Source organism: Rosa chinensis, chromosome 5, assembly GCF_002994745.2.
Source record: "Rosa chinensis cultivar Old Blush chromosome 5, RchiOBHm-V2, whole genome shotgun sequence".
Lineage (NCBI taxonomy): Eukaryota > Viridiplantae > Streptophyta > Magnoliopsida > Rosales > Rosaceae > Rosa > Rosa chinensis.
In genome coordinates, this window is record NC_037092.1 from 80,770,259 (window position 1) to 80,788,293 (window position 18,035).

Genomic DNA, 18,035 nt, shown 5'->3' on the forward strand with positions numbered 1-18,035 from the left:
GGTCGGGGTTGTCGGTTTCTGGGCAGCCACCTCACCTGCAACTGCAGGTTCTGTGCAGCACTGCAGAACGGTCGCCAGCGACTCCACCTAACCGCAGACCGGCTTCGCAGACCCCCGACGTCCATTCGGCAAGCCGCGCCACGCTGTCAACGCTCGATCGAGGCCGAAGGAGCGACGTTAGCACTTTTTCTGGGTTGTGGACGTCCGCTCTCGAACGGCTTCGTATACACACACACACACACACACATATATATATATATATATTTTTCGGTAAAAAAGCTATCTGAAATTAGGGAGAGAAAACTCTGAAACGAGCCCCACGCGCCTTCTCTAAATTCTTTGCCGTTACCTAACTTTCACTCTGCTTGGCCTCCGTTGACCTCCTTCTCCCTGATGTTTTCTTGGCTGCCGGATCTCCCTGGTGGCTTCGCCGGCCTTTGTTTTCTCCGCCCTTCCACCGGGAAGTGGTGGAGATAAGGTTCCAATGCCGATTCAACGCAAACGTGCGAACAACGGTGACGATATCAGCTTCGACTTGGAGGCTCTTCGTATGGAGGATTTGGACTCTTCTATTCAAATCTCATCTCGTTTACAACCTCAGATGACCTATGCTAGTACTCTTAAGAATCCAGTGGATCGTTTTCGACAAACTATGGTGGATTTCGAATTCATTGATGAGGACTTCTCTTACTCTCTAGGCAAACATGGTATGAATGTTTCCTTCTCTGAGAAGGTTCATAATAAGCTTGATTATGAATGGCGTTGTGTTGTGGTGGTCAAACTCATGGCTAAGCCGAATTCTACCAACACCTTTGATTTTATGTTGAGAGGTCTGAGAAGGAAATGGCAGTTTAAAGGTGGTTGGTAGCTAATTGATCTCCCCAATGATTTTTTCATTGTGAAATTTACTCTTGAAGAAGATATGAATCATGCTTTTTGTGGTGGTCCTTGGATTTTGGCTGGACAAACTCTTATTGTGAAAAAATGGAGACCGGATTTCGATCCTATGACTGAGCAAATTGGCAAAATGGATTTGTGGGTTAGAATTTTTAGACTGCCTGTGAAATATTTTAAGGAGTTTACTGTGGCAAAGATTGGAAAAATCCTTGGGGATGTTGTTAAAGTTGATAAGCTTACTCTTGGTCAATCGAGGGGTAAGTTTGTTAGAGTTTGCATTGAGGTGGACCTAAGTAAACCTTTGAGGCCTTGTGTTGAGGTTGAATCTACTGCTTTTCAAGTTGCTTATGAAGGCATTTCTCTTATTTGCTTTGAATGTGGCTGTTTTGGGCACCCTAAAGATAAATGTCCTTCTCTAAAAGTTAACTCTAGTGGGGCTTCTCCACAGAAAACCCATGTGGTTGACATTACTAGTGCTCTTGCTCCTAATTGTGATGATGTTGATGGTTCTGATGTGAACATGTCCCATGGTTTATCTAAGGCTGACTCTAGTGCTACTCATGCTGTGTTAAAAGATGATATGGGCCCCTGGATGCTCATGAGCTACATGAATAAAAAGAAGAGCAATTATGCTAGTGGCCCCAAAAAGAACAGTAACTCTAGTTCTAGATTTGCTGTGTTATAGGAGGAGAATGAGTCTCAATTACCTGCTAAGACCATGGATGATAATACTGTTGAAACAACTTCTTCCATTGTGAAACTTTGGCAAAGCTTCCAAGAGAAAAAGAAAAAAAGCCCCTGTGTCCTCGAAAGCCAAAAATGCTAGTAACTCTCAAGCCACTGTGAAGAATGTTGCAAATGATGGAGGCACTTCACCATCTAAAATTGGTCCAAAATTTTATGAAAATCCCAGCTTCAAGACCAAGGTGGATTCCAGAATTCCAATGAAAGATGTCTCTAATTTTGGGAGTTCAAGTGGTTCCAAGCCTGATGTCTTCTACCAAAGAAAAGCTAAAAGTAACACCTCATCTGCCACTGAACATCAGAATCATATTTTTAAGAGACTTTCCTTTGAAAACATGGACTCTAATGTTTCTGGTGATGGCATATCGGCTATCTTTGGACACTGCCCCCTTGAGGAGCCTGTTGTTGACATGATTACTCAATCCTCTATAAGCCAAGGCTCTGATTGTTTTGCTGAAATTTTTTTTGATGACAATAGCAAACTAATAGTTGATGACAACCTACCTCCTCATGATGAGGAGGGCATGGTTGGTGCTTAATTTGGGTTTTGGCCTTTTCTTTCACTACCTCTCAATGATTAAAGTCTTATTTTGGAATGCTAGAGGTGCTGGAAGTGAAAATTTTAGGTTTGCTGTTGCAGATCTTGTTAAAATTAATTCTATTGATGTGTTAGCTATCTGTGAACCTTGTGTGCAGTTTCATTAAGCTAAAGACTCTTTGAAAAAGCTGGGATTCTCTAATTTTAGAGTTGTTGAGGCTGCTAGATTCTCTGGTGGCATTTGGCTTCTCTGGAATAGCTCTAAAACTCATATTGATTTTATTGATGACAATTTCCAATCAATTTATGTGAAGATTACTCTTCCTGGAAAGTCTCCTTAGATGCTTTATGTGATTTATGCTAGCCCTAACCACACCTCTAGAGCCTCTCTCTGGAATTATTTAGATAATCTTATTGATTCTACTAATCTTCCTTGTATGTTTATTGGTGATTTCAATGAACTTATTTCTGATGCAGATAAAAGTTGTGGCTCCTTGACTGGTAGATTTAGTGGTCTTAGGAGCTGGATCAATAGAAATGCTTTAATTGACATGGGATTCAAGATTTCAAGGGCTCTTGTTTCACTTGGAGTAACAATTATGTGAAGGAAAGACTTGATAGAGGTTTCTGCAGTTGTGCTTGGAGATCCTTGTTTGTTGAGGCCTTTATTCAGCACCTGCCTAAGACAAGATCTGATCACTGTCCCATTATGATGCAGTCTTTCTCAAATGTTCACATCAACAGAAATGCTGTCCCCTTTAGATTTCAGGCTATGTGGTTCTCTCACTCTAATTATTCTGAATTTGTCTCCTCCACTTGGAATGCCTTATCTGGTGATCTTCCCTCCAAAATTAATGCTCTTTGTGCTGCTCTATCTCAGTGGAACAAAGAGGTTTTTGGACACCTATTCCAGAGGAAAAGAAAGTTGTTGGCTAGAATAGGTGGTATTCAAAAAGCAAGAGACAGATATGAGAACCCTTTCCTCATTAATCTGGAAACTGACCTCATCAAGGAGTATGAGGATATTAGAGATCAAGAGAACCTTTTTTGGAGGCAAAAGTGCAGAGATAAGTGGCTGCAGGAAGGTAACAGGAACACTAGGTTCTTCCGTTTGACTGCCCTTGTTAGAAGGAGGAAAAATAAGATTGAGGGTCTTTTTAATAGTAATGATTTCTGGTGCACGAACTCTGAAGGCATGAAAAATATTTCTGTTGACTTTTTTACTGATCTCTTTTCTAAACAAGACCCTAAAGACAATAGATTTGTTATTCTCGGGCTTTTTCCTACTATTGATCAAACTTGTCTGGGGAGCATTAGTAGACCTGTGTCTCTTCTTGAAGTTAAGGATGCCTTGTTTGCTATTGGTGGCCTTAAAGCCCCTGGTTATGATGGCTTTCCAGCTATTTTCTATCAAAATCATTAGCAAGTTTGTTCTAATGACATTTTTCAGGTTGTTCAAGGGGCCTTTGAATCTTGCAAAATTCCTGCTGGTTTGAACCACACTATTATATCCCTTATTCCCAAAATTGATGGACCCCAACACATGGCCAATTTCAAACCCATTAGTCTTTGCACCACCATATACAAAGTGATTTCCAAAATCCTTGTGGCTAGGATTAGACCTTTGATGAAAACTCTTATTAGTCCTAATCAAGTTAGCTATGTTCCTGGAAGGCACATCTTAGATAATGTCATGATTGCTCAGGAGATGCTCTTTAAGTTCAAGAAGTCATGTAGTCATAAGGGTTTCTTTGCCTGGAAAGTTGACTTGTCTAAAGCCTATGATAGATTAAGATGAGACTTTATTGAGAGTGTGCTTTGAGAAGTTCAGTTGCCTATACCGATTATGAAGTTGATCATGCATTGCATTACTTCCACCAGCTTCCAGATTTGTTTAAATGGTGAGCTTACTAAATCTTTCAAAGCTCAGAGAGGGATTAAACAAGGTAACCCCCTCTCTCCTTACATATTTGTTATTTGCATGGAAAAGCTATCACATCTCATTCAATCTACTGTGGATATTGGCCAATGGAAATCTGTCAGAGACTTTCAATCTGGTCCTATGGTGTCTCACCTATTTTTTGCTGATGACTTGATGCTCTTTGCTGAGGCCACCACTCATCAAGCCACTATTCTCAAAAGATGGCTTGATCTCTTTTGCTCACTCTCTGGACAGGTTGTTAGTTACCAGAAGTCTCTAATCTTTTGTTCTCCAAATACTAATAAGATAATTGCTACTGAGGTTGCCAGGACTTGTGGCTCTCCCTGAACTAATGATCTTGGAAAATATCTTGGTATGCCTCTTATTCACTCGAAAGTTAACAAGCATACTTATGCGGGCATTTTTGATAAAGTCTAGAGTAGGTTATCTAGTTGGAAAAGTAAGGTGCTTAGCATGACTGGTAGACTTACTTTAGTCCAATCAGTTACTTCCTCAATTCCTATCTATGCAATGCAGACTGCCAGGCTGCCTTTTCAGCCTCTGTGACAAAATTGACAAGTTGAATAGAGATTTTATCTGGGGAGACACTGAATGCCGAAAGAAAATCCACCTTGTCAACTGGGACTTGGTGTGCCAACCCAAGTTTTTGGGTGGTTTGGGAATTAAAAAGACTGCTGACATGAACCAGGCAATGCTTTCCAAAGCAAGTTGGAGAATTTTTCAAAATGATAATGGGTTATGGGCTTCTATTTTCAAGGCTAAGTATCTCACAAGAAACCTTCTGATTGATGAGATTATAAGCCTCCTACTGTCTGTTCTAGTAGTTGGAGAAGTATCTCCTATGGAGCGGAGTTGCTTAGAAAGTGTTTAAAATGGAGAGTTGGCAATGGCAGGTGTATTAAGTTTTGGACTGACCACTGGCTTACTTCCTTTCCCCTTATCAGTTTTGCTCTTCCTTCAGCCACTATTAATATTAATGTTGTCATATGTGAGTTTTGGAATGAGACTGGCTGGAACCTGGATCTTCTCACTACTTTGGTGACAAGCCACATTGTGAGTCTAATTGTTAATATTCCTACTGGCTTTGTGAATGGTGGTAGTGATTCTCTTATCTGGGGTTCTACCTCCAATGGTAAATTTTCTGTCAAATCTGCTTATAATTTCAAGTTTGATCTGAGCAAGCCTTACAGCTCACACTAGAATACTATTTGGAAAATTAATGTTCCTCCAAAACTCAAAGTCTTTTCTCTGGGTGGTTATGCATGGAAAGCTGCTGACTAATGTCCAAAAAGCTAGAAGAGGCTTTACTCATAATACTTTATGCCCGATTTGTCATGTTGCAGATGAAACCCTCTTGCACATGTTCAGAGATTGTCCTAGAGCCTCTGCCATTTGGAAAGCCTTTCTGAAACTGGTAGCATTTCCAATTCTTTCTCTCTTGATTGGAATGGTTGGACTGCTGCGCAAATTCATTGTCAAACTATCATCCAGAAAAATGTTAAATGGTGCAGCCTCTTTGTTTTCATTTGTTGGTTCACTTAGAAATGGAGGAATAATGTTGTCTTTGATCCAAATTTTGCCATGCCTACATGCCCTTTGAATGTTGTTTGGAATTATGCTGATGAGTGGACTGGGACCAACCTAAGGAAAAATGCTGATTCTATTTATAGCAATGTTTATCTTGCCTGGCAAAAACCTGCTGACAATTTTTACAAGTTGAACGTGGACGGTACTAGGAGCTCCTCTTCTGGCAAGATTGGTGCTGGGGGTGTGATCAGAGATCATTTTGGCAACTGGATTAGTGGATTTCAAGTGAATTTAGGTGTTGGGAACATCCTTGATGCTGAGGCTTGGGGTCTGTACTTTGGGCTTAAAATGGCTGCATGCTTGCACATCTCTCAACTTGAGGTTGAGTCTGATTCTGCAGTGTTGGTGCAGCTGGTTCAGAGTGCTGTTCTTGACAATCATCCTCTTGGTTCTCTTCTGAGTGGTTGCCTAAATCTCATGAACAACATGGGGGATGCTCATATTAGGCATATCTTCAGAGAGTGCAACATGACTACAGACGCCTTGGCCAAAGATAGTATTAACCATGATCTTTCATTACTCTTGATGACACTCCCATTCATGCTGCTCAACCTTACCTAGATGACATAGCCTCTGTGCCTAGAGCAAGAAGAAGTGCTTACTCTAGTTCTTAGTATGTTTGTTTTTTGTGTTTGGGCCTTGTAGGCCCCGTTTGTAACAAAAAAAAAAGATATATCCGATGACATTTGAGATTAGCGTAGTGAGAGGAGTTTGAAATTGAATTAAATTAGGCTAAGTCAGAGATTCGATTACAATGAATGACTTATATAATTTAGTAGAATAGTATCTTGTTCTTTCTTATAGTTGCTTCTTTTGATCCATTATTATTCCCTCTCGAGCTCTTCCATTGAGAGACTCAATCCCATTTTATTAATATGTCTATCTCTCGAGATTCTTTTTCAATTTCACACATATTCTACAAAGATGATAACCATTACTAATGTTATGCTCGCGTCGTATTTAGTTGTGCTCACACTAAATTTATACATATCATTTTAGGTCTCTCACATCTCTAATGTTGTGCTCGTTCCAACAAGAATGGATGATTGGATAACATCAAGTGCATTTTTTTATTTTAAAATTACTTATAAATATCAAATGTTGAGATATGCTGGTTCACTTACACCACTTCAGCTCCGTTTGTGATTGTTTCGCTTTTGAAAAAATCATCTTTTGTTCGAAATTTTAGATTTGATTATATTTGGTAAATAAATAAAAAACAGCTTTAATTAAAAATTATAGGTCAATCGTAGTAGATTTTAGAAGCAGCCTACAAGTTGTTTTTAAGAGCTGTTGTGGATCAAAACACACTCTGCAATTGTTTTATGTATTGACAACACTTTTAAAAATATTATTTATCAAACACGAAACTATTTTAATTCACAGCTGTTTATTCTCACAATACAGCACATCAATAGTTTTTTTTTTTTTTTTTTTTTTTTTAAGTCACAATAATTCTAAACTACCCCTTCCAGTACATAGAAAAATAAAATAAAAGTGAGAGACTTAACAAAATGTGTAATTTTTTTTTATTTGGTGAGGGCACAATTACTCACAGAATCTATTCAGATACAGAGGGGATTTTCTTCCCGCTACTCCTAACTCCTCCCCAACACTTCGCTCGTTCTTATAACAAAGTCGTCAAATTTTGTAAATTATCAAAACCTGGGTGGCCGGAGATGGAGGAGGCCGTACCGTTCAAGAACCTCAACAGCAGAGAGTACCACGGCCACGAGAAGAAGGTAAAATACCATCTCCTCTCCAATCTCATCATCCACTAAACCCTAATTTCTTTCCCCCCCCTCCCATTTTCTACCCACTCAATTCTGATTCTTTCACCGTCTAAAGGTGCACTCTGTGGCTTGGAACTGCAACGGCACAAAGCTCGCATCGGGTTCCGTGGACCAAACCGCTCGGATTTGGCACATTGAGCCTCACGGACATGTAAGCATTGAAATTTGTTGTTATCTCAATGAATAAAGCATGAAAATTTTGTGTTGGACCGGTTTATGTAAAACTATATACTTATTATGTTGCAGAGTAAGCCTAAAGGTGTGGAATTGAGGGGGCACACGGATAGTGTGGATCAGCTGTGTTGGGATCCCAAGCATGCTGATTTGGTTGCCACTGCCTCCGGTGACAAAACCGTTCGGCTATGGGATGCGCGGAGTGAGTCATTTGATGTGTCAATTTGATAGCTTTTTGGGTGTAGAGGTACGAATTTTGATGCTATGATGGTGTATGTGATTGTGTATTTGGGTGCTGCAGCTGGGAAGTGTGCGCAGCTAGCGGAGCTTAGTGGCGAAAACATTAACATTACATATAAGCCGGATGGGACGCACATTGCTGTTGGTAATAGGGTATGTTTACTTGTGTGTGAAAGCTCTGTTGTATGAGGGATGTTTGCTTCCTCAGTAGATATGGATGTTTGGTGTTCTTATGGTTTTGTTTGTTTCGTCCTTAAATTGTAGGACGATGAACTAACGATTTTGGATGTTCGGAAATTTAAGCCAATTCACAAGAGGAAGTTCAATTATGAGGTAACTTATCAAAGAGATGTTTTTTTTTTAATGACTTGTCTGTTGCATGTTCTCGAGAGGCTTAGCTTTCATAGTACTAGGCATTTGGAAGAACTTTTGAAGCTCAAACTTGAGAAATTCAATGCTTGGGTATAATATGCAAAGGTAGCTTTAGAAAACTGACATCAATAAGGAATTTATCTGGAACACAAATCACAAGAGGGTTTATCAGCATATGTAAAATATTAATTAATCTCTCTTTCTTCTGAAGTTCAAGACCGAACTTTCCATTCTATCGTTACAGGTGTAATATTACAAAGGAATAAGTTATTTTCTACAAATCGAAATATGATTTGATATCACATGCAAAAAGCTGTATTTGATGACTAGTCCATATTGAAGCTGTAATACTACAACATCTATCCCCATGTTTTTGTCTTCAAAAGGCTTTTGTCAATCTATTCCACTAGTTACCGGATGTAGAATTGATGCACAGTTGGAAGAACATGAGTAAGTTATTTGTATCAGCATGAATGCTTCAATTCAAGGGATGCCCCTAAGTCCTGTTAAGTCTTCTTCCTTTTCAGGTTAATGAAATTGCTTGGAACACAACAAGTGATATTTTCTTCTTGACGACTGGAAATGGTGAGAACAGTTTAATACAATCAATTTTATTTTCTCTACCTGCTGGGCTAAATATTCTAATTATATATTCTTCTGATCAGGCACCGTTGAAGTACTATCATACCCATCTCTTAAACCAGTGGACACTCTAATGGCTCATACAGCTGGTTGCTATTGCATTGCAATTGACCCACGTGGAAGGTATACTACAAAGTAGTATTGTTTCTTCATTTAACAAAGGAAGAACCTCTTTTATCTCATCTGCCCATTAACTTGCTGTAATAGTTGAACACTGCCTACTATCAGCATGCCCACTCCATAGATCCTATCCTAGAATGCATTTATATACAGTATTTACATTGTTCTATTTCTTTTTCTCTCTCCAAATTTCTCTTGAAGGCACTATATGATTTCCTACTTTAACCCTGTCACATACTCTTTAATGCTCTTTGTACCATGACAGATATTTTGCTGTTGGGAGTGCCGATTCCCTGGTCAGCTTGTGGGATATCTCAGAGATGCTCTGTGTGCGAACATTTACAAAACTTGAGTGAGTTCTACTGTAGTTTTCCTATCGTACTATTATTTTAACAAAATTGTAATTCTGCAGTTATTGAGTAAAATATGGCCACTGTACATTTTTTCTCCTTAGTTTGCTGCAAAGACTTTAATTATCTGCATTCCTTGTCCTGTTATGACCTCTGTTTGTAATTTTCTTCAGATCGCCTGTGAGAACAATAAGCTTCAACCATACTGGAGAGTATCTTGCTTGTGCCAGTGAAGACTGGTTTATTGATATAGTAAGTTATCTTAAAGGGCTTACTCTGTCATTCAGCTTTTGAAGAGCAGTATTCTCCCTTATGGAAGAGAGCTCGACTATAAAGGCGGCATTCTGTCATTCTACCTTGCTAGTCTTGCCATTTTTTTATTTTATCTATATGTTTTTTTTTTTTTTTTGCTTAATTCAGATATACCTAATTCATTAAATTGCTGCTGTATAAAACAGTCAAATGTTCAAACTGGGCGGACGGTGCATCAAATTCCTTGTAGGGCTGCCATGAACAGTGTGGAGTGGAATCCTAAAAGCAATCTACTTGCATATGCTGGGGATGACAAGATCAAACCCCCTGGTGAAGGTAAATTACTGTTTGTTATTCACACCAGGCTAATCCATTAACACAAGGCAATCTTAACTGATGTGATGTTTTGGTTACCTTAATTTGTTGCAGGTATCTTTAGGATATTTGGCTTCAAAAGTTCGAGCTAATGTCTGATAATTAGATTCTGTTTTGCCATTTTAATCTGGATTGTAAGTGGAGCACTCTTGTGCATGCAACCCTAACTTCGATACTGAAATTCCATGATCCCAAAACAGTGTTGTGCGGTATTAGACAACAGCTGCAGTTTTTAACTTTTTATTCTATGATAAATGGTCGCCGTTTAGTTCCTTGTCCCTTGTGGTCCATTTTGCCAGTTGTAATTGAACAAGGACTACGTAAATGAGTAAATTAATTGCTTTGGAAGTTAGCATTGATAATACAGAATAAGTATACGCGTACTATTCAGGTACTGGAAATAGTAATCTCTAAACAGGTTTAACACTTGTATCTTGCATGCGCAGTAGTTGCATATCCTCTTCCCTTAGCAGGCTATATAGAATTCCAAGGTAGTGAGAGAGATGCTCACTCATTTTATCCTTCATCTTGAATACTCGCAATCCTAAACAGAAGTGTGCAATCAGAATTTGAATGCAAGGCGCACACATACAGTAAGGCTAACGGTGCTCATGCAAGCGAGACTAAGCACATTCAAAGATGTGTTACACTATGTCAGAAACTATTGTTCTTGCAAGTAAAGAGACACATGTTCTTGTAATGTGCAGGATGGGTTTGTTCACAAGTCAATTCATTTTTCGAACAACAGCTCTCTCTTCAGTGCTTTCATACTCGGTTGCAATATCTTTCAAGCTAAGATTAGAATTCGTCAAAAGTACAGATGAGTTGCCACCGCAAAGCATTAATTTCAACTGCGATACTTCATCTTCATTTTCACCAAATTTCTTCTTATTTGTCATCATACTACTTGTCCGAAAATATGCCGCTTGAATTCCAAAAAGACTTCATCTTTTATTTATCAGTATTTTATCAACAAACGAGAAAAAGACGAAATTTCACCAACACTTGGTCGGAAAAACAGTTTTCTTTGAAAATTTCAGGTGAGTGTTTTCCAGCGAAAAAAACAAACACTTGTTTGGAGAAAAAAATATGGTCATAACTCATCTTAATTTTTGTGATTTCGGTAAAAAAGAAGATGAACTTGGGTCCGAAAAAAAAAAATATGGTCATAATTAATTAGCAGAATTTTTGTGATTTTGGTAAAGAAGAAGATGAACATGTGGTGCACGTCTAAGTTATTTTTTATTATTTATTTATTTTTATTTGAGAAAACATAAGAAAATACAATTAATCAATACAAAGAAAAGGGTGGACTATGCAAAAAAGTGGGTGAGATTTATATTCCAAAAAAGAGGAAAAAGTTATCATAATTAATAATTTCTGGTCGGTTCAGAACTCAACTACTAAAAAGTGCCAACGCACAAACCCAAAGCGCCAAATGAAAAAGCAAAAGCCATTTCTCTGAGAGAGAGAGAGAGACAGATGCAGACGACGATCTCTAAGGCCTCTTCCGCCATGGTCTCCCTCCCTTGCTCTAGGGTTCGTCCCCATCCTCTCTCTCTCTCCGCACTTCAATTTCTCTATTTCTCTCATCATTTCCCAATATCTCTTCTGAATTGTGTTCTGAATCTTGTGATTTTTGTTTTTGCTGATTTTGATTGCTGAATCGGTCTTGTTTGTGGAAATTGAAAATCTTGTAGGGGAGGAGTGGGCTGTGTGTTTGGCCTGGGATGAGGCAGCTTTGCTTTAGGAAAGGCCTCTTGTATGGATTCATGCAACTTTTGTCTGTGCCGTTGAAATCCTTGCGTGGAGCGGCGAGTCGATCGCTTGAAGTTTCTCAGTTCTGCAGTGTTTCCAAAATCTCGGCCTCGTTGCAAATCGAATTGGTGAGCATTCACAGATCTCTCTATGGTTTTGCTTTGGAATAGTGTACGAAAGATTTGAGTGCCTAGATCAGTATAGGCTTTGAGTATAGTTATGTCGAAAATTTCGTTGTGTCGGATCGAAAGTTTGAAGGCTTTAGTAATTTAGTTTAATGTGGGCCATGTGGCTCGGCATTTTGTTGATGTGATGATCACTGAACTATATAGAGTGATAATGTAGTTCACTATTTCTAGATTAAGTTTGCTGGTGACATGGATCATTAAAGTAGTTAGTTGCATTGGTGCCGCAGAGGCTTATTGCAACTCATTGAGGTAATTTACACTGCTTTAGACAAATTGCTGTAGGGATGCGTTGTAATTAAGTTATGAGCTTTTGTCGGAGTCAAAAGTGGATATTTCGATTTGCAAATGTTGTATTCAGCTGGTAAAATGCTTGTTCCAAAGTGAAATTTGAAATCTTGTTTTTGTTCATTTCCACATCGGAGCCTTTTCCCCCTCTTCTCTCCTGTGGTTGTGCTTGTTATTATATGTTTGTGTATATGCAAATACACAAGTGCACTCATAATTTGTACGCATTCATACTCATTCACCTCAACCAATAGTTAATATCTCCAGACCCAAAAGAGAAAAAAAAAAGTTCTTGTTCATGCTCATTGCTTGCAACTTGAATTTAATATTCTTTTTCATTTTAAGGTACCGTGTCTTAGAGATAACTATGCGTATCTTCTGCACGATGTGGATACTGGCACAGTTGGTGTTGTAGATCCTTCTGAAGCTGTTCCTGTTATAGATGCTTTGAGTAAGAAAAACCGAAATCTGACATATATACTGAATACTCATCATCATCATGATCACACTGGGGGAAATGCAGAGTTAAAAGCAAGGTACGGTGCAAAGGTATGGTATTAGTTTTTGCTGAATTTTTTTTTAGCTGTCCAGTATCACTTGCTTAGTTTTTGTCATTTGTATTTTAGTTTCTTTCTCGTAGTCTTAGTGCTCAGTAGACGTTCTCAAGCAGAGTAAATCTTAATTGAAACAATTATTTAAAGTTTGGTTCTTTTTTCAGAGTTGTATCTGAATGTATGTTTTGGCATTCTGGCTTTATATGACATTTAAACAGCTTTACCACTCTAGACCATACATATGCTCAAGCATTACATTTGAAGTCATTTACTTTAAAAAGGTCATTATGTAGGACCATAGGAGAATACATGATGTAGTATATTAAACTGCTTACATTGTAGATTAAAGTAACCTATTTAGAATTATATCAAATTTTTTTCTCCTGCATTGTCTTGCTACTTTCTTTTTGTTGTTGTTTTGTTTTGGGGGGGGGGGGGGGGGGGGGGGGGTGTTTGGTTTAAATGGTACAGGACCTTAAAATTTTACCTTTAAGGCAAGCTGGTACTCAAACTTTCAAGCAATAAAGTGCCCAAACTATTGAAATAATTTTGGGACCTACATTTTCTGCCATGAAAAAGAAGAAGGTATATCTATGTCCAGTGATAGAGATTTTTTCTCTCTGGCCACCATGGAAGTAGCTTTTCTTCGGACTTCAAAGACTGTGATACTCCATCATCGTCTTTGAGTTCTATGAGCTGGAGGGAGTCCCTGAAGATGGAAAAGTGTCACGGGTTAAGAAAGTTCAAAGTTTAAATGGTGTTGTCCGCAAGTTTAATGGGTAAAAAGGCACAGATGAATATCTAAGAAATTGAAAGTGAAGGGGATGAGCACATGACACATTTCAGCGGAAAAAATGATGGCGGTTAATGTATGTATCAGATTTTTTTTCTTTTCAATGGATAGGATACCTTATTGACCGAATTGAAAGTTTGGGTACCAATTTCTTGAGTTGGCAGAAGATCAGGTAGCATTTGTGTGATACTTACCCTTCTTTTTTGTGAACATATGGCACAATGTCAAACATTAGAAAAGGTATTTTATATTTGTACGAAGCCATTATTGTTAATTGTTTCAGATTTGTGAAGAATCTGAATCAGAACTGCCTAGATCTCCTTTGGCCAATAGTTGCTACATAGTTTACAGAAAACTCTTCCTTCTAGGCTCACTAGTTTTCTGCATGTGTACTTATGCAATTGTTGTTTGTAGGTGATTGGTTCAGGAATAGACCGAGACAGAATTCCTGGCATTGACATTGTTTTGAATGACGGAGACAAATGGATGTTTGCAGGCCATGAGGTCCATGTTATGGGGACGCCTGGTCATACCAAAGGTCATTTTCATTACTTGACTACATTCGACTAATCCATTGAACTCTCCTGCTAAACACCCCATTGCCTTACTCCATTGTTATAAAATATGATTATTGTTGGTGTTTGACTAGCACTCTGACGGTAGCTCTCAAAGCAATTTGCAAGTTTCTTTCGTTAGTGTTACCTGCTAGAATCACATTGACTGGACACTTAATCCATATGTGAAATCTACTTTTTTTTCTTCTTTTTTTTTTCTTTTTCTCTTTTAGTTTAATTCTAGTGTTTCTTTATGTATTTGGATGTGTGTACTTCTTGGGCATATTGTGATGTTCTGTTACCACCTTTTCTTTCTTCCACTCCAGTTATTGTGAATAATTAAACTGTTGTAAGCATCATATGCCATTTATCTTGTATATGATCTGGGAATCATGCTGTCAGCTCCTTCTCGCAAAACTAATATTTGAAATTTTGTACAAATGGAATTGTGGTATACAAAGATTACTAGAATCGTGTAAATGTGCTGACCTAGAATCATAGTGCCTACATTGCAAACTGCAAATTAGCTTTATAGATGTGCTTCCACATTTAAGACATTTACAGATGAACCATCATTCCTTGCTTGTTGATTTGTAATTTATGTCTTGGTCTTAATTTGCTGCTTGCAGGTCACATCAGCTTCTACTTTCCTGGGTCAGGGTCAATATTTACAGGAGACACTTTGTTCAGCCTATCATGTGGCAAGTTGTTTGAAGGAACACCTGACCAGGTAATTCTTGGCCTATGTATTATGTCCTTACTATTGTTTGATCAGTCAAAACTGGTGCTATGTTTGAGTTTGAGGAGGGAACATCCTGTAAAATAGTGAGTTTGTCAGAAGTTTGTTTGAGGGGTTGCTTCCAGAAGATGAAATTTCCTATAGAATTTTGCAGTAAATGTTAGAAAACAAAGTTGTAGTTATGTGTTGGCATTTGTCTTCTTTGATTAATGCTCGCCCTTGAGATAAAACATTAAAAGCAAAACTTCGCAACTTAATGGTGGGTCAAAGCAGTTAATAGTGAAGGTCCTTTGGTTTTTTAACACTTCAAAGCAATAATTATCTTGTTACATTTGTTCAACTTCATAAATAATAATATAGTTATATATATACTCTGTGTGGGTGTCTCTGTATGTGTTTTAAAATCTGTTTATTGTTTTAAAATCTGTTTATTAATCAGTTGATTGTCTGTTACAGATGCAGTCTTCCCTTACAAAGATCATGTCTTTGCCAGATGATACAGAAGTATACTTTGGTCATGAATATACATTGGTTAGTCATGTTACTTTTTCAGTTTTCTGTAAGCTATATAATGTTTTAAAGTTCAGGACAGTGAACTGACTTGAGGCAACCATTTGTAACAGAGTAACTCTAAGTTTGCCTTATCTATTGAGCCTGAGAATGAAGAACTTCAATCCTACGCAGCCCGTGTCGCACATCTTCGCAGCAAAGGGGTGCCTACGGTAAATATGCTGGCTTCTTATTTTAATAGTGTGGTCTTTTGAGGTTGGATTTAGTGATCTGTGACTTTGGATCCGGTTGGAAAGCCACTAATTGGATAGTAAGAATGTGATTACATCTCGTCAGAGTAGTAGCTTTTACACCCGATGCAGATTCACAGATCCCAAAATCCATCTGATTCATAGAGCAAGAAAATATCTATGTTTATATTGGTTTCATATGACAGTGTTTCATGTGTGTTGATGCACACATGACCCTTTTCATGCCCTTATTGTTGGATCTGTTGTCATGTATCAGGTTCCTACCACATTGTTACTGGAGAAGACTTGCAATCCTTTTCTTCGCACATCCAGTACAGAGATCCGGCAGTCGTTAAATATTTCAGCCTCAGCAAGTGAGGCGGAAGCATTGGGTGTCATACGCCAAGCCAAGGATACTTTCTGATGTTTGTCGGGTCCTTGTTTCATTTTCTGTTTGTATAGCAGATAGAGAAAGCTCGTATGTTTTGTCGAGTAAATGTATCTTTATATTTTTCAAGTCGACTCTTTTGGTTAAATTCAAGCTATGCTACCGCATTTGTTGCCAAGTATCTAAACATTTAACGCTCGTTCATTTAACTTATCCTTGCTCTTCTCATATCTCGTACATTTTCCTCATTACTTGAGCGAAAATGTTATCTCCACCTCTAGGCAAAACCATTCGTCAAAAAATGCTTCTTGCCAAGCTCAAGTAGCTAGTGTTCTTGAAGTTGTGTCTCTTGTACCTACTCATTATTTTATTGTGTAAGTTCTCGTTGTTGGCGGCCTGTAGAGTGTGGATGCAGACATCTTGTCGAACTATGTTATATTCAGTGTTTTCTTTCCTTTGTTCGTTCATTTCTTTGCATATTTATCTTTTTGTGATTGGAGTTGTTAATTCTATTCCATTACTTTTCCCAACAAACAACACGTACCTCATTCCATAGCCAAGCTTAGCAAATCCCGGTACCAGCTGTGAATTTCAAGCATCCTTGTCTGCACAAAGAGCAAACAATGCAGTCAATGTTTTTGACTTTTTGTTTTTGGCACAGGGCGCTGCTTCTGAAGTTACAAATCAGGGCGCTAAAGTCACAGGCTATATAAGTATATATCATTCCTTGAAACAAAATATACTAGTCCGGTCTCATATCTATGCTCACCAGACGTTTAATAAATGGAAAATGCTTGAGACACCAAATATTTATACCAAAATTGAGTACCAAATGATGTGGCATACAACACTTCATCAATATCATTCCATAAATTTCAATGACATGAATTTCTTTATTTTCAATTTAAAAACAGAATGTTTTTGAGAAAATATTTTGTATATTATCAAAACCCTAATGTTTTACAAAAATCAAAGCAATTACAAATATAATTACACTGCTTCTCGTGAAGAGCAGCCAATGTTATTGGTTTCATGGAGAAAAGGATGAAGAATAAAACAGATAGAGAGACCAATATTGATTCTTATCCAATTCTTTATTTGAAGTCTATTATCCATCAGCATTCTCAATTTATGGACAAGCTAGTTGATCTCATCCCTACTTAGTTCTATTTATCCAATGACGACCGGAATAAGCCATGGTTTCAAGGCCTCATTAACCTGCAAAAGCTTTAGGTAAGAAAGAAATAAAGAAAGACATTAAGAAACTCGTAGAGATTGATTCAAAACTCAAACATCAAAGACCCAGTTATAATCTTTCATGTGGGAATTGTTTTTTTTTTTCTTCTCTAATATATAGTTTGATCTGGGTATCAAGGTTGCAGAGCGCCAGATTGCTATAACAAGTTAACAACTACATCTATTCATTTTCTAAATTAATTTTGTATTTTGTTTAATTGTGACTTTTATTTAATATAAGTTTTCTTAATTCTTAAAAAAAACATGAAATTTATTTTATATCCAACAAGGAAATCCATGTCAACATTTAAATTGATAATATGGCATGTGTCATGTCATTTGGTAAGTAATTTTGGTACAAAGTTTGGGATCCCTAACACTACTCTTAATAAATAATTGCAATTATAAATTTTCATCGTCAGGGAAAAAGAACAATAGAGGAAGGTGCTCATCAGCATGCATGGATCAACAAGAGGAAGACTAAGAAGACAAGAGGAAGGTACCGAACTACCGATCTCATCTGGATTGTGCACATCAACAGAAAATGAGTCAAACGCTGACACCTTGAGATTGTCGTCAATGCTCATCTCCTCCTTCTCGTCCATCGTCGCTGTCCTTACGATTCCAAACCCTAGACAGACTCACAAAGGATTGATCGAGTAGAGGCTATTTATACTGGGAATCATTGGGCTTTGTAGTTTAAGCCTATGTTTAACCGTAAGTAATGGTGTTTCCTTTATACACAAGATGCAAGTGATTGAATCTTTGAGGATG

General features: G+C 37.9%; 3 protein-coding genes across 3 annotated transcripts; all 3 read left to right on the forward strand.

Annotated features, from left to right (window-relative positions):
• Nucleotides 1–2,951: 2,951 nt before the first annotated feature.
• Nucleotides 2,952–3,602, forward strand: LOC112164205. Its single transcript, XM_024300434.1, has one exon. It carries the CDS (start codon nt 2,952–2,954, stop codon nt 3,600–3,602), a length of 651 nt encoding a protein of 216 aa, XP_024156202.1.
• A 3,656-nt stretch (nt 3,603–7,258) lies between these two features.
• LOC112166180 (THO complex subunit 3) lies at nt 7,259–10,370 on the forward strand. Its single transcript, XM_024302955.2, has 11 exons — nt 7,259–7,450; nt 7,557–7,652; nt 7,748–7,877; nt 7,977–8,068; nt 8,180–8,248; nt 8,815–8,872; nt 8,953–9,052; nt 9,315–9,401; nt 9,573–9,651; nt 9,858–9,987; nt 10,081–10,370. The coding sequence occupies exons 1-11, from the start codon at nt 7,388–7,390 to the stop codon at nt 10,116–10,118; spliced, it is 942 nt and encodes a 313-aa protein (XP_024158723.1). The 5' UTR covers nt 7,259–7,387; the 3' UTR covers nt 10,119–10,370.
• Nucleotides 10,371–11,405: 1,035 nt separating this feature from the next.
• Nucleotides 11,406–16,250, forward strand: LOC112167258 (hydroxyacylglutathione hydrolase 2, mitochondrial). Its single transcript, XM_024304259.2, has 8 exons — nt 11,406–11,565; nt 11,727–11,912; nt 12,603–12,806; nt 14,019–14,142; nt 14,788–14,888; nt 15,354–15,428; nt 15,521–15,619; nt 15,915–16,250. Exons 1-8 carry the CDS (start codon nt 11,509–11,511, stop codon nt 16,059–16,061), a joined length of 993 nt encoding a protein of 330 aa, XP_024160027.1. The 5' UTR covers nt 11,406–11,508; the 3' UTR covers nt 16,062–16,250.
• The last annotated feature ends 1,785 nt before the right edge of the window (nt 16,251–18,035 follow it).

What these genes read in the sequence shown, in the direction of transcription:
- LOC112164205 (XM_024300434.1), top strand. Translation starts at nt 2,952, where the DNA reads ATGTGGTTCTCTCACTCTAATTATTCTGAATTTGTCTCCTCCACTTGG.
- LOC112166180 (XM_024302955.2), top strand. Translation starts at nt 7,388, where the DNA reads ATGGAGGAGGCCGTACCGTTCAAGAACCTCAACAGCAGAGAGTACCAC. An exon ending in ACCACGGCCACGAGAAGAAG is followed by an intron (nt 7,451 to 7,556) that starts GTAAAATACCAT and finishes CACCGTCTAAAG; the next exon opens with GTGCACTCTGTGGCTTGGAA. An exon ending in AAGACTGGTTTATTGATATA is followed by an intron (nt 9,652 to 9,857) that starts GTAAGTTATCTT and finishes TGTATAAAACAG; the next exon opens with TCAAATGTTCAAACTGGGCG.
- LOC112167258 (XM_024304259.2), top strand. Translation starts at nt 11,509, where the DNA reads ATGCAGACGACGATCTCTAAGGCCTCTTCCGCCATGGTCTCCCTCCCT. An exon ending in TCTCCCTCCCTTGCTCTAGG is followed by an intron (nt 11,566 to 11,726) that starts GTTCGTCCCCAT and finishes AAAATCTTGTAG; the next exon opens with GGGAGGAGTGGGCTGTGTGT. An exon ending in GCAGCAAAGGGGTGCCTACG is followed by an intron (nt 15,620 to 15,914) that starts GTAAATATGCTG and finishes GTCATGTATCAG; the next exon opens with GTTCCTACCACATTGTTACT.